This window comes from Phalaenopsis equestris, unplaced genomic scaffold, assembly GCF_001263595.1.
Source record: "Phalaenopsis equestris unplaced genomic scaffold, ASM126359v1 Scaffold000598, whole genome shotgun sequence".
NCBI lineage: Eukaryota > Viridiplantae > Streptophyta > Magnoliopsida > Asparagales > Orchidaceae > Phalaenopsis > Phalaenopsis equestris.
The window spans coordinates 91,619-107,214 of record NW_018165038.1 but is presented as its reverse complement, the minus strand read 5'-3'; the positions used below and the strand labels follow the sequence as shown (position 1 = coordinate 107,214).

Genomic DNA, 15,596 nt, shown 5'->3' with positions numbered 1-15,596 from the left:
ATTTAAGTCCTGGGCTGCCCACCACCCATAAGGGCTCTTTTGGGAGGTGACAAGTGGTATCAGAGCAGATTACTGCCTGCCAGGTGTGTGGACTCTCCAGGTGCCAGTGGGACGCCCGGGGGAGCCGATCCGTGACGAGGGCGTCACGTGATTGGGTGGAGTAGAATGTCACGGACAAATAGTCTCACATTGGCTAGGTGTAGGGCCGAAAAGCAGTATTTAAGTCCTGGGCTGCCCACCACCCATAAGGGCTCTTTTGGGAGGTGACACTAAGCTAGGGATATCTCACTGATATCATGGCTCATGCTTTTGCTTTTTTAATTTCTTTTAAAATAGTTATATTTATAATTCATTTGGGTGGATGACAAAACAGCTGTTGTTTCATTTTTTTTAGAGCACCCAATTCTTATATATTTACATATTTAACACCCAAACTTTATTCAACCTTATCCTATGCATGAAAGGGAGTTGTCTCTTTTGCAATATGAAAGGTTTGGGACGATATACATGTGTTGAAGATTTGCATGGCCTTTTTTAAAAAAAAAAATCTGAAAACTTTGTGTGACTCATTTGCAAGATCCAAAAGTCTTGCATGGCTTATTTAAAAAATCTGAAACTTTGCATGGCTTATTTGTAAAAATCTGAACTTTCACATGCTTATTCACTCAGCCTGAAGTGATTTTGAAGTCGGTTTTATGCATATTTGAGATTTATATAAGTCAGTTCTTTGTATGTTAAAAATTCATTTGGGTCGGCTTTATGCAAAGCTAGAATTGTACAATTTGATTTCATGCAAGTATGGAATTCATTTAACTGTACTTTATGTAAATTTGAGGTTTATCGAGTTGATTCTATACTCTCGGGTCATATGGGGACTCGGAAGTTTGGGTTTTTTTATATACATAAGTATAAACACTCAAAGTGTGGACTTAATGTTGGATCATGGAGGTTATAAGATTATTTGGAAATTTGTTCTCTTTCAATTTCATGATATGAAATATATAAAATTATTGGAAATTGGAGGTGTTGCCTTGGGCTTTGGAAAATGTTTACATGTGATACTTGTGTGAGAATTCTGAAACTTCAAGGAGTTTACTTTTTGGAAATATGAATTTGATCGTTTTATTCATGAGAATTTCTGAAGCTTTGACGAGGTTGACGCTATGTAAAATTTGAGGTTGTGCGGGTTGCTTTAATTGAGTTGGGAGTTTAGTTGGCTTTCTTTGGGCTTCTTTTGAGCTGCAGTTGTGAGGCTCTGACTGTGACATTTTCGATACAATATAAAAGATTTGGATGACGTGAATGCAATATTTGGGCCTAGGCTTGGGTGTGTGAATATGTAAGTGGTGGCGGAGCCGTGTATACAATCGTCACATTGATTCGGACCCGTTTCGACCTGTTCGAAACAAGATTTGGAAGGGATACCCTTCTTGGGCTGATCCATTTATAAAATTTGAGAAAATGATATCATTTTTAGGTTGATTCAAGGATCTTGGGACCTCATTTTCAGGCCTTTTCGTCATAAGTTTTGAGGGCTGATTCACCCTTCGCCTTTTTAATCTTTTGGGTGGATCAGTTCCTCCTCTCTCTCACCCTTATTATTTTTTTTTCTTGCTTATTTGTTTAGGTTTTCGGTGCTTGTGTTCGATACATAAATGCACATATATAGTTTTTTGCTATACATGAAACCATCAAGCAATATCGCAAGTAGGTCGGTTTTGTTTCGGGCCTTAGGGCGGTGATGACAAAAACACACCGATGGTAGAGCGGAATGATATTCCATCCTACGATATTATGACCTAATCCTGAGATCTGATGAACGGTAGGATGATAGTATTATTCACTGACACAAGACTAGCGGGGGACCCGCACCCTCCTCGGCCCGCACCTTCTTAGGTTGTTGCGGTCTTATGCCCGACGGCGTGATCGACTTGTGGACAATCATAATTTTTCAAAACTGGTAAGAACAGATACAAGATCGTTTTTTACCATAAAATTGATACAACTTCCTTTTGTATGTCTGAAATCTATATGCATGCAAAAATATAAATTTTAAATATAAATTCTATTGTCCACTTGTCAATCACCAGTACCGGGCTAAGGAGTACCCTCCTAAGTTAAGTTTAGTAGAACACCCTTCTAGTTGAGTGGCTGACTCTATACATTCGGGTGACCGACAGTTGCCTTCGACATCTCTCAAGTACAAATATATAATATTTGAGCCTAGCCCTGACCCGAGTACTTGCGGGTTTCTCTCTTCAAATTTTTCGTGTGATTTTACTTGAGCTTTTAGTAAAGCACTCGTGGTATTTTTCTGGGATATTCCTGTGTTTCGGTAACTTTCTTTAAGTCGCCATTTGTTGTTGTTGCTTCAAGATTTCCGTTGTGAGTCATTTGCTGATTTTCTCAAGTTTTCCTTCATCGTGGGTCATTTGCCGCTCTTTCTTGAGTTTTTTCATTGTGGGTCATTTGCCGCTCTTTCTTGAGTTTTTCAGGTGGTAGTTCTTTTGTTGATACAATGGTTCTTTTGTTGATAGGTAGTTCTTTTGTTGATACAATGCATGCTAGCTCCTTTTTAAATTTTGTCATTACACTTGTACCTGCTATTGTTTCTCTTACACATTATACCTTAGAATAGGGGGCCAGTAGTTTGTTTCATAGGAGGTACTCGGCAGCAGATCGTTGACTCAACAATTGCATGTACACATAGAACTAACATCAAACTCGAATGTGCTACGATGAGGAGCTTGGAGCTAGCATTGTGGGCAACATGACCATCTTCAACAGCAGAACATGTCTTCAGCAGTTAAACTATTCCTTAGAATCAAACAACAAGTCATAGGATTTCGATTTTGTTTGGCTATTGCGACATAAATCCTCATCCTCTCTTTAGGCATTTGTACAGCTCTGCTGTACAATCTAAGCCCTAACTCGTCTTAGGATTCCGAGGTTGTCGTTCGTCACAACCTAAATTCTCATATCTTCCAGGCTATTTGTGTGATCGTTTCATATGAATGTAAGCCTTAATCAAAAACCCTAATTAAATAAAATTGACACGATGAAACACTTAAATATTTCTCCTCTAAACTGAAGTCAAACCATAAGGTAGCTTGGGAAGTCATCGAGGTTCTCCTTCGGATCTATGACATCCCCTAATTCTTCCTCCTTTAGATTCCACAATAAATGTTTCAAATTTGAATCATTCCCCTTTCACACATCTTTGTTCGATTTCATTGAAAAGTCCTATCTTTTGACCTTTTTGAAGATAATATTTTCTGATTTTTATCGAGAGTTTTCTTAGGTGATTTCGGTTATCTATGATGTAAGTAACTATAAGGGCTTGCCCTTATAGGAAGCTTTTCTGAACCCAGCTTAATATAAACCCTATTTAATTATTCGTATTAAATAAGAGAACTTGTTGGCAAATAAAAATGTTTTCGCAGACCAAATGGATGTCATATATTTCTTAGTTTATTTGATTGAGCCTCATCCTCAAGTCTTATGTTTATCCTTCGTGATTGATACAGAGTTTGAGATATAGTGCTCTTTCATTTAAATTATGAAAAATATGGGCTCAGTTTGATTTCATATTTTTCTAAACTTTGATATATATATATATATAGACGAGATTTCGATTCAAGTGACCGATATCTTCCAATAGGCAACTCCAATCGAAAATAGTGCCGACAACGTGTCTTAAATAAAGTTGCGTGGAATACTCAAAATAAAAAAAAAAGTCATAAAGAAAATGTTGTTGGGAGATTCTTTGAAAACTCAGTATAACTGCAAAACTGTCAACACTTACTGTTCGCTATAAATTTTCCTCTTTTATTCGTTCTACAAAAAAATTATACTCTCTCTATTTCTTTAATTTATCTTGTGGGAAGACATGAATTAGATTTGGAGAGGGGAGGAAGATGCAAATTTTCACCTTCATCCTGGTTAATGAGCAAGGAGTTTGGTCAATTGGCTTCAATGTGAAAGGAAAGGAGTTCGGTCAATCGATTTCTTCGTTTGGTGTTGGTATTTTCGAGAAATGGAGTTCCCCTCTCTAAAAAAGGCTATTTCTTAATTATTGATTACATGTCTTTTTATTTGGACTTTCTAAGTAGGATCTACATTTGATTTTTATTGATTTAGAAAAAGCATACGATAAGGTTTCAAGAAACATCCTTTGGAGAGTTATTGAGAAGAAAGATGTTGATTTGACTTATATTAAAGTCATTAAAGATTTGTATACTAGAGCTGTTATTTGTGTTCGAACTTAAGGAGGATTGACCTAATATTTTCCTATTTCTGTTGGATTACATTTGAGATCGGCTTTAAGCCCATATCTTTTTGCTTTAGTTATGGATGGTCTTACTTGACATTTACAGGAGAATGTACCTTGGTGTATGCTTTTTGCTGATGATATCCTTCTCGTGGATAAGATGAGAGAAAGAGCCCATGAAAAACTTGAATTATGGAGGTCTACATTGGAGTCTAAAGGCCTTCATTTGAATAAAACTAAAATTGAATACATGGAATGTAATTTTAGTAGTAGTAGCACTAATGACAGAAGTGTAACTTTGGGTGATCAAATTAATAAAAAGTGTGAACGATTTAGATATCTCGGGTCTGTTGTTCAAAGCGATGGTGATATAGATGGGGATGTTAATAGTAGAATTCAAGTTGGTTGGTTGAACAAGAGGAATGCTTCAGGCCTTTTGTGTGATAGAAAAGTTCCGCTTAGACTGAAGTTAAATTTTATAAGGTGGTGGCGAGACCTGCAATGCTCTATGGCGTTGAATGTTGGCCTTTAAAAGAGAAGCATAATACTAATTGTTGCCGAGATGAGAATGATTAGGTGGATGAGTGGCTTTACACTTAGAGACAAAATGAGAAATGAATATATCCGTGATAGGGTTGGTGTAGCTCCAATGGCGGACAAAATTAGAGAGAGTCGTCTTAGATGGTTTGGTCACATTAAACGTCGACCATTTGATGATCCGATTCGGAGAATAGATGTTTTAGATTCGACTTATGTTAAGAAAGGTAGAGGTAAACCTGTGAAGACTTGGGCTTATTGTATAAAAAATGATCTTAATTTATTAGAGCTAAATAAAAATATGACGTTAAATGGGACACAATAGAGAAAAAGGATTCATGTAGCCGACCCAACGTGGTGGGATTAAGGCTTTGTTATTGTTGTTGTTTCTAATTATTTTGGATTTTCTCTACTTTCATTAAGCATTATTTGTTTATTTATGAGAAGTGATTTCAAAATGTAAGCTACTTTTGATTTCTGACATTCCAATTTTATAAATCATCTTCTCTTTTTTATTTCTAATTTTCTACTTATGATTTTATTTTCTTTCCTTCAAATGTGCCACTCCGTCTATGAAATGTAGGCCAGATGAACGAATATCTATTATATTTCTTTTTTCTCCTGATTTTTAATGCTATGGAAGCTGCATTCTTATTTTGGCTTCCTGTTCCTTAACGTGACCATCGTCTCATGTTATTTCAGCCATTATAGCTGGATTCCTTTCTTGTTTACTTCTAAAAAAAATAAGCTACCTACTGGATCTTCTTCCGGGTTCCTGCTTTGCATGATTGGTTTACATTTTTAATGCTATGGAAGCTGCATTTTTATTTTGGCTTTCTGCTCCTTAACTTGACCTTCTCCTCATGTTATTTTAGCCATTGTAGCTGGATTTCCTTTCTTGTTTACTGCTAAAAAAAAATAAGCTACCTACTGGATCTTCTTTGAGGTTCCTGCTTCCCATGCTTGGTGTACATATCTTCCCCTTGGATTGGTTTCCTGCACTTGGTTAAATTGATGTTTGTTGTAAATTGCATTTAAATGTTGAGGGAGGGAGGGAGGGAGGGTTACTTTGAAACACAGGACTCGTGATCCCAAATCATGGCGCCTGTTCATGTTAATGATCTGTCATGATTTGACTTCAAGATCATGACTATTTAGTCTTAGTTACTTATGACTTTATATTAACTGATTTTTTTTTAAATAAATAAGTTTTCTTAGGATAAAATATGTATACAAATTATTTTATGTGATAGTCATGTATTGTAGATAGATTTTAGTTGGACACGCCTAAGCGTATATTGCTAGAGATGCTCTAATTATTCTACAAATTCAAGTTGGCTCACGATCCAACTTGTTTATTTTGAAATAGAGAAAATAATATTAATTGAAGCTTTTGTTATAATAAAGTCACAAATAAAATGAGCAATTAAAAGATAAATAATTAAAAATCACTTGATATAAAATATAAAATATTATTTTTTAAGCATTTTTAATAATTTAAAAATACAGTCTTGAATTTTAATATATTTTAATTATTTTTATGTCAATGTTTTTATAATGAGCTGGCCCGCGAGTTAACGAGTCTAGGCGGGTCTGGCTTGAGCTTAACTTGTTAGGTCATGGAGCTCAGTTTACGAGTCACTTATTGAACCGAGCCTAAGCTGGCTCACGATTCGTCGTGGCTCAGTTGCACTCTTACTTGGGTGTCAACAATATCTTGACAACTCAATACATATTTCTGTGTTTTTAACGTTTCCATTTACTTATGAGATATTCTTTCTAGTCCTGTCTAGTTAAGTTGATAATATCTCCTGTATGTTCCATTTGGACAGAACGAAATTCCAGTTGATGGAGCACGAGTTCTTGGAATTGATGCATCTAGTCAAATTCTGATAGTCTCAGGGAAGAAACCTGGGCAAGATAGTGAGCATTACCTGAATAAGGTATAACTTTATTGTTTACTTATGCAAAGAAACTATTTCTTTCATTCAATTCTTGATAATATTGATAACTTAACAATGAATCTTCTTCGTCATGTATGCAGATTAGCTTGTTAGGGCGATGCGAAATAGATCGAATCCTGCTTCCTCCTCAGACTGGAGCTGTTAGAGATTTGTGTATCCTTCCTGGCTGTCTCGCACTCATTGCATCATTAGGAAAAAAAATATCACTTTTGAGGTTTGAGATGCTCTCTGGACATGACAATCTTTTCTTCTTTTAAAGTTTGGAAAATTTACATGCATGCCACACAATTATTATGTATTTGCATATCTAACACGTAAACTTTCATATTTGACAATAATAACACTTTGGTATGAAAAACCTATGCATGAAAAGCTATATTCCACTTCTAGAAAGTAGGTGATTCTAGTGTTTTTGATGTGATATTAAAGATTTGAGTGCAATGCTAAATGTGGCTGTTTAGATGTCTTAATACATAAGAATTGTGTGGTATGTATGTTAATGCCCCTTAAAGGTTGTCCTCAAGAAAATAATTATCATGTTTTTTACTTTTCAGCATGCTTAGCAACAACGTTGTCCTAAAGTATGATTTACCGGTAATTCTTTCATTCTCTTACTACTATATGAAATTTTTGAAATGTCAATTCAACTTCTTATTCTGTTTTTACTACATAAAGAATCAAATTTCTTTTGGTTAGAGATTAATAAACTTTGTTTAATTTAGTTGTTTTGAGAATTATGAAGCATGTGAATAACATGAAAGAAATGCTGGACAGCCTATATTACTGTAATGAATATGTCAAATTTTTTGGAATGTGATATTGTAGAATGCTATACTTTCATAAAACATTCACTCATATTATTTTTTTAAATTCTAGTGGACAATTTGCATTCGTAGTTGTTGAATTCTTTTAGGACGTAGGGTCCCGTATTGTTCTTGAGTTCATACAACCCTTTAAAAATCTTGTTTTTAGGAGGAAGGTATAAACAAGGCGATGATTGTCTCACTAAAGGGGTGTTTGGTAGCATAATATTTAAGGGATTAGCCATGGATTTAACTTAAATTCCTCCAAACATTAAAACAATAGAAATTAAAACCAAGGCTTCGTTAATTCAAAATCTTTCGAGTTTTGTGATTTCTTCGCTTTCTGTTGCATAAATTCTAATTTATGAAATCCAACTACGAGGTGAATTTACAGTAAGTCGCTCGTCGTCACTCGCGAGGTCTGCAAAAGGTTAGATAAATCCGATTGCGCTAGATTTGATAATCCCATTTAATGTAAATCCAAGTCGCGGCCAAACATCGTCTAATACTCGTGTTTCTCACTTTGTATCTTTTTAGGATCCCCGGTCAACGGGGTATGGTTCAAAGGAAGGATCTCTGCTTCTCCCGTCATGAGAGAGAGAGAGGGGGTAAAACACCCTTTCAAGGTCCTCCCAAAGGATCTCTCGAGGGCCCCTCTGACTTCCTTTTATACATAAGAAGAAAGAAATATAAAAGTATATTCCGCACTGTACTAAGCTTGTCTATGGTGTCTAGGTGAAAAGATTGCGATGCGGATGTCAGGGAGCACCATAATAAGTATTGACACAGATACTTGTATGCAATGATGGTCTTCCTCCATAAGAAGAAAGAAATATAAAAGTATATTCCGCACAGTACTAAGTTTGTCTGTGGTGTCTAGGTGAAAAGATTACGATGCGGATGTCAGGCGACACCATAGTAAGAATTGACACAGGTACTTATATGCAATGATGGTCTTCCTTCATAATCCATCTCGGGTTAGCTCGACCACTTTAGCTGGAGGGTTCAGTTCGACCACTTTGGCAGGTGGGCTCACTTCAATCACTTCGACGGGCAGGCTCAGCTCCACCACGTCGACAGGTGGGTTTCTGAAGCCCATGAGGCTTGGTTTGTATGATGTATTCCTAAAAAAGTCTTGTTAGGGTACATGATCGTGTTTGGGTATACAGTAGTCAAATCCAATTATCATAATGTTCATGTCTATGATGTACTTATTCAATTTGCATTTGACTTGTCATGGAGTTTGAAATGTATGTTCTTTTCTTGTCAATGTTTCATTTTTTCATGTTAAACCATGATTTTTATTAGAATTTGTCTTTTCTTATAAATTAGGGGCATTTTCAGAATTTGTTCGAAGATATCTTTTTATAAATGGTCCGAACATAGTAATTTGAAGGGATGATTGCCGAATTAGTAAAAAATCTAGATGCATATACTGTTCCCTCCCTAATTTGTTGCCAACTACTTCTCGCTTTTCCTTTTTCTTGTGTTGTTTGACAAGAAAGCTCTGATAAAAATTATGGTTTAACATGAACAAAATGAAACAGTGACAAACAAAAAGCAAATATATTTCAAACTCCATAAAGATTGTAATGCAAATTGAATAAATACTCTATAAGCATGAACATTATGAAAAATGGATTTGTCTACGAATTTTGTGAGAAGTGACATCACATTCTTGATTGTGTTTAAATATGCATTGACATTAGATGGAATGGTGCATTTTTATGCAGATGAATTTTTCTTGTCTGTTTTTACATTTTTGTTTGATGTATTTTATGTATTTAGATATTTGCATTTGCATAGATTCATATGTAGATATGTAATTGGTACAAATATACATGAATGTATGTGATGTAATTTGCACAACTTTATAGACATTTCTGTGCTTTCCATATGCTATGTATTACAAAAATGGCTAGAGGGTGTTTTTCAAAGTTTCAGCATTACCTTTATTTTGTGAAGGTATGATGTTGGGCAATGTTGAATATTATTTCGGTAATTTCAGTTGGTTTATGCAGTTAATTGATTCAGAAGCTTCACTTTTTCTGGTCATGCAAAATCCAGTCTGTGCTGAAACCTTAAAAATTACCCGCCACATTAAAAATGAATTTTTTAAGTTGACACAAGCAAATGGATATATGGGAGGTCAATGGAGTAAAATGACACGTGAAATTCTTTAAATCCATAAACAACATCTTATGTCATGAGTGCTGTACAATAATTGTTTATGCGTTAAACTTTCTAGCAAAAGTAGCAATACATGAGCAAGGTTTAAAATTGTGTAATCCGGTATTATAATATTTCTTTTTTGTGAATCAAGACGTAAGCCACAAAATTATACCATTAAATTGGTTAAAAATATGAAAAATAATTTTTGGTGGCAATCCACCGGAGGACTTAATGATAAGTAACATTATAATTCTCTTATTGTCGAGGCATGAAATTCTCTTTTTTTCGCCTACAAATTTATCAATTGTCATCTTCTCTTAAGACGAGCTTTGCTATAGATTAGTTAAATTTGGAAATCTCACACATTTAGGTCCAAAATCATTACAAGTTATTTGACTCTAAATTCAGCCAAGGTTTGAATCATCACATGTCTCTAGTTACAGAAAACGAAGAGCTTTTTCATCTTTGTGCCAAGCTTGCTTTAGAATTTAGTTTTATTTTGAAACATGTAAATGAAAATAATGCACTCTCTTCCATACTATTTGATGATAGATCACATTTTGTAAAGTGCTATACTCACACATTTTGTTTTTTTCTTTTGATTAATGCAATATGCAACCGTAGGTGTGTAAAGTTAAGTCTTGCGAGCACTGTCTTGACTCTGTTTAACTGTTCATCTCCTCAAAGTTGAGTTGATGGGCAAAATTAAGGAATGCATCATTAGGGCTCACTAAAATGACTTTGGCTCTACCATTATTATTTTTAAATGCTTCATCTATGTGCATGCATCATTAACCTTGTTTAAATTCAAATCTTGCTTTGACAAATGATGTGAAGTCCGTTTCAAATTATATTAAGCCATGATATTTCTAAGCTTCCCCTATCATCGTCAATTAGAGCTTGCGCTCAATAAGTTCAACTGACTTCTTCATCAACCTCGATGATTGTTGATGCCATAGCAATGACTCCTTTAATGGTTAATTGGAGATGACCTAAATTGTGCGCAATTAGAACTATCATTTTAGTCGCCTTGTTGAAATGATAAGAGAATTAGAGCTAGCCTTTTATGAATGAATAATTCAACTTTTCTTTTGTCAAGTACATACTTATTTAGCACTTTACTTGATTCTTTTATCTGTTATCTGATTAGAACCAAGTTGACTGCTTAATAATTGACTCTTAGATATAGTTTTTGAAATCACTCGATTTCATCAAATAGTTCTTGAGCTTTCGTTAAGATTTCTCTTGTTCTGTCATCCATTTTAACCTCCTTTATTTTTCTCAAAATTTTAAAGAGTGTAGCATGCTTATTTCCCAGTTGAATGATTACACAAATCAGTTCAACCAACCTTCCATGTTGCTTTTGCTCCATCTAGATTAAGCAAGGTGAATTCCCTTTAAGAATGGTTTAAACTGTATCTCAATTTGTTTCTTCTGCAACTATAGGATATCAGCTTACTCGAGAACATTTCTGATTTGTGACATAAAAAAAATTGTGGAATTGGGCCTTATCTTATACTTAGATTTTGATGAAATGATCTTTTAGATTTGCTAGGTGTTTTGATGGATTGATGTTCTTCAACGAGGTTGTCAATTTACTCTTTAATATTCAATCCCGAGTGTAATTTGAAAATATCATCAATTACTCCTGCACTTTTTAGATTGAATGAAATTACTCATACTAGTCACAAAGCTTGATTTTCTTTTTTTGTCGTTTTATTGGGTGCATCTTAATCCGATGATGGCTTGAGAATGTAATGAGAAAGTTGTGCAAAGGATAAACAATGATTCAACCAACTAATGCATGGATAATTATTAGTGAACAATGGTCTTTTAGATTAGCTTGGTTTGGACTAAACTCGACGAACATTCTTTATCTAGCATTTTAGTTTTTAATCCTTATCACATTGGAGACCCAATCAAGCCTATCACCAATTCAACTTCAAAGAGATTGCATACTTTCATTTTGGTATGTGGCTTCATTATGAGTCAACATTCATCTTTTATCCTCTTGAATGATTTGCTTCTGAAATGAATGTTTTATCAGGTATAGGAAAATCTCCTATTTACCCCAAACATATTGGATGGCTCCCAAGAAAAAGTAAGAACATTATTTTGAGTAAAAATGTCTTATTTTTTAATGTACCTTTGATCGGAAGCTTATATAAAAGGTTTTGGGCCAAGATTTTCTGATGTTGTGGAAATTTGACAGCTTCATCTACTAATTGAAAAAATAATGCTGGTTTTGAGTATATGGGGCTTCTTAGCTTGGATGGTGTTAATAAAACATGTGATATTTGGATGAGGTCGCTTTAGATGGCAACACTACCAAGATAAGTTAACTTTCACAACTGGGCGGTAGTTTGATACGTTGGCTTGATAAGTATACAATAACAAAAAACTAAATATGCCATTATATGTTGATGGTGCTCTTAATATAATGAACACAACTTTCCTCTTCTCAAAATTACATTTTTAACCCATATGATTAGAAGAGTAGTATGCCTTTGGTTTCGTGCCCTTATTAGAATGTTCAATCTATATGCCCTCAAAGGCATGGATATTTTTCTCTCCAATGATGTGCTTCCTTAGAGTGTGAAGGCATAGGTTGTTTATTGAGCTCCTCGAGTTAATTAGGCCTCTGTTGATTTAAAAATTATTGATCACCTCTCACACTGCTGTCAATGAAGACGTTGTAATTTGTTGGTAAATCCTCATGCAAAATAATTGGAGGCGTGTATGAACGAGTGAAATAACTCTTTGCACCCAATCCTTTGCATTCTCATATGCTTAGATGTGTTTGGATCTATTTGATTGAATATTGCTTTTATCATGCTGATTATCTAAACTTTACTTTGTGCGAATATTACTTGTAATAACTTTACTCTGCTTGGAACTCCTTCAAGTAATCTCAGTTATCTTCTAGATTAGCACCTTGAGGCAGTGGAAATTATGTTGTGGCTATTGTCATTTTATGTTAGTGCATAGTTTGTTCACATATATCTTTTTTCTTTGATAACTATTTGATTGAATATTGCTTTTATCATGCTGATTATCTAAACTTTACTTTGTGCGAATGTTACTTGTAATAACTTAACTCTGCTTGGAACTCCTTCAAGTAATCTCAGTTATCTTCTAGATTAGCACCTTGAGGCTGTGGAAATTATGTTGTGGCTGTTGTCATTTTATGTTAGTGCATAGTTTGTTCACATATATCTTTTTTCTTTGATAAGGTCTCAATCTTAGGTAGCCATGGAAGGTAATCTTGATTTTGAAATGTCATTATGATAGTTGTTAGCAGGCAATCAGAAGTGGAATCCGCACAACTTGGCTTGGGGGATACTGAATTGTGAAAGTTTGAGCAACCCTTGGTTGAGTTGGGCTTCTTTTTTTTTTTTTTTCTTATATAACATGAGCAATTTCTTTCCAACAAGGATAGGAATAACAGAGCATGATTTTCTGCTTAGAGGCTCTTATGAACTACTTGTTAATGTACTTAGTAGCATTCTCCAATAATTTTTGCCATCGTTTTTGGTAGACTCATACACTATGCGAATTTAAACTATCTATCATTGAGTTATTGATGGAGGAATACCTTAGAAAATTAAGGATTTGGGCCAAAGTCTTCAACATTTCACTTGTAGACCATGTGAGAAAGATTAGAAGAACTAAAATTTGTCTGGTCCAAGGTAGATGAGAGTTAGTTGACCAAAAAAAAAAGTAGGACAATTTCATGTTAAAACCATTTAAAAGAAATATTATTTCGAAGAGATATCTTTGAGAAATAATAGATAATTGTGTTCATGATAGTGGTTAGGAGAACACAAAATTTAATGGTGTCTGAGATCGAGTGAAGGGCAATTATAGCCTCAAATTCATTCAATTGCCTAGTTGAGTTGGCTAGCCCTTTAAGAGCTTATTTGTGAAACCTAGAACTTTGGATATGGTGGCTCCTCCGGAATCATAGTGATGATGCTAAGTTTGAGGAAACATTAACCACACATTATTTGTCTCACTTTCGACCTTCTTTACTTGTTTTTAAATTTTAAGAATTGATGGCTTTGCTACTAAAACATATTTAGGATAAAAAAATGTGAATGACTGCTTCAAGGCTACCTTAGTAAGGCTTGAGAGTGTGAGCTCTAATAGTAGTTTTTGGTCCCCTATCCATGAACAACTACACCAATTTGTCTAATACATGTTTGTTCAATTGAGATCAATTTGCAAAAAAATTTCTAGGAAATTCATTTACGCATGAATTCTTTTAATCATTATTTTAATGCTAGGGCATTTCCTGGAAGTAACGCGCTGTATTACCCGAATATAATTAAAAGGTGCAATGGTTGTTGCACCGATGCCCTAGTTTAGTGTTAAATAAACAAGAATTTTCACATTATGGACAGATGCGAGTAAAGAAGTTAGTTCATGAAACTGATAACTTGGAATATAAGTACTCTCACAGGTAAATTAATGAAATTTGCATGTATTATAGTTTATGGTAAGATAAATATATTATGCATTCAAAAAATTAAATGTGTTAGAGAGAAAGATATGTAGATTGATAGCTTACGAGTGTAGGTGTAATTATAAATAAGAGTTTAAAAGATAATGTAGTAAAAATTAAAAAAATTGGAGGTAAAATTAGAGCTCTAAAGATTGTTGTTGATACTAAGATTTTTAATTTTATAAATGCTTATGTTCCCCAAATAGGTTTAAGTATATGTTCAAAAGAAAAATTTTGGAATGACCTAGAAGAATTAATACGAAAGTTAGAGCCATGTTAGATTTTGGATAAGTTATCTTATGAGATGTTACAAAAGTTAGAGTCATGAAAGTATTTATAAGTTATGTTACGAAAGTTATGTTATGCAATTAATTCTTATGTTATGAGATCAAACCATCTAAGGGTACTTTCTCTAAAATTTTGGAATGACCTAGAAAAATCTGTCGGTAGACTGATAGAAGATTTTAAAAGTATTCATGATTGGTATGATTTTGGAGTAACTAATGAAAAAGTTAGAGTCATGTTAGATTTTGTTTTAGTTTATGTTTTTGTTATTGTTAATATTTCATTTAAGAAAAGAGATGAACATATTAACACTTATAAGAATGGATCTAATCAAACATAAATTATTTATTTTTTATGAGAAAATAGATTGTCAAAATTTTAAAGATTTTAAGGTCATTCCAAGTAAAAATTTAATTACTCAACATCCATTATTGATTTTGGATTGTATGATGAAAAATATGACAGATTATTATCATAGAATTAAATAAGAGCACTTAAAATATACAAATAAAAATTATTTTTGTAAGTATACTTCATGATCTTAAGATTTGGGATGTTCAGAAAGAAACTAATACTATATGGGATAAAATAACGATGTGTTTGAAGAATTAAAAGGAAAAACTCTTATAGATAAAGATAGTTAGTTGTGGAATAATAATGTGCAAGAAAAAATAAAAAATAAGTAGTTTTAGTATAAAAATTTATTTTAATGTAAAAGCTTGGAGAAATGGAAAAAATTAAGGTGGTCTTTTAAAAAAATAATTTATGATGCAAAAAGTTATATATATACATATATATATATATATACACTCACACACACACATGTTGGATATGGAGCCTGTTCCGACTTCTCTGTCTCGGCCCGTCGCGCCTCACGCGGAATCGTGTCCCACCCTGTTCTCTGTGTCGCGCATCAAGCTGCACCCCTCTCCGCGTCAAGCCTCACGCGAACCGCGTCCTGCTCCGCGTCGCATGCGGACCTGCGGGAAGCTTCCCGCCTCTCTGGTTTTCAAAATAAGCCCTTTTTTTGCTTATTATAAATAGGAAGAAGGTCTGCTAGA

General features: G+C 34.1%; 1 protein-coding gene across 2 annotated transcripts in view; it reads left to right on the top strand.

Annotated features, from left to right (window-relative positions):
* The window catches only part of LOC110029601 (E3 ubiquitin-protein ligase RFWD3-like), a 73,598-nt gene that overhangs the window by 49,310 nt on the left and 8,692 nt on the right, over positions 1-15,596 (top strand). For both annotated transcript variants that reach the window (XM_020731956.1, XM_020731957.1), the window contains exons 8-10: positions 6,640-6,750; positions 6,852-6,985; positions 7,326-7,365. In XM_020731956.1, the coding sequence (XP_020587615.1) occupies positions 6,640-6,750; positions 6,852-6,985; positions 7,326-7,365 (285 nt within the window). The remainder of the gene's footprint in view (positions 1-6,639; positions 6,751-6,851; positions 6,986-7,325; positions 7,366-15,596) is intronic.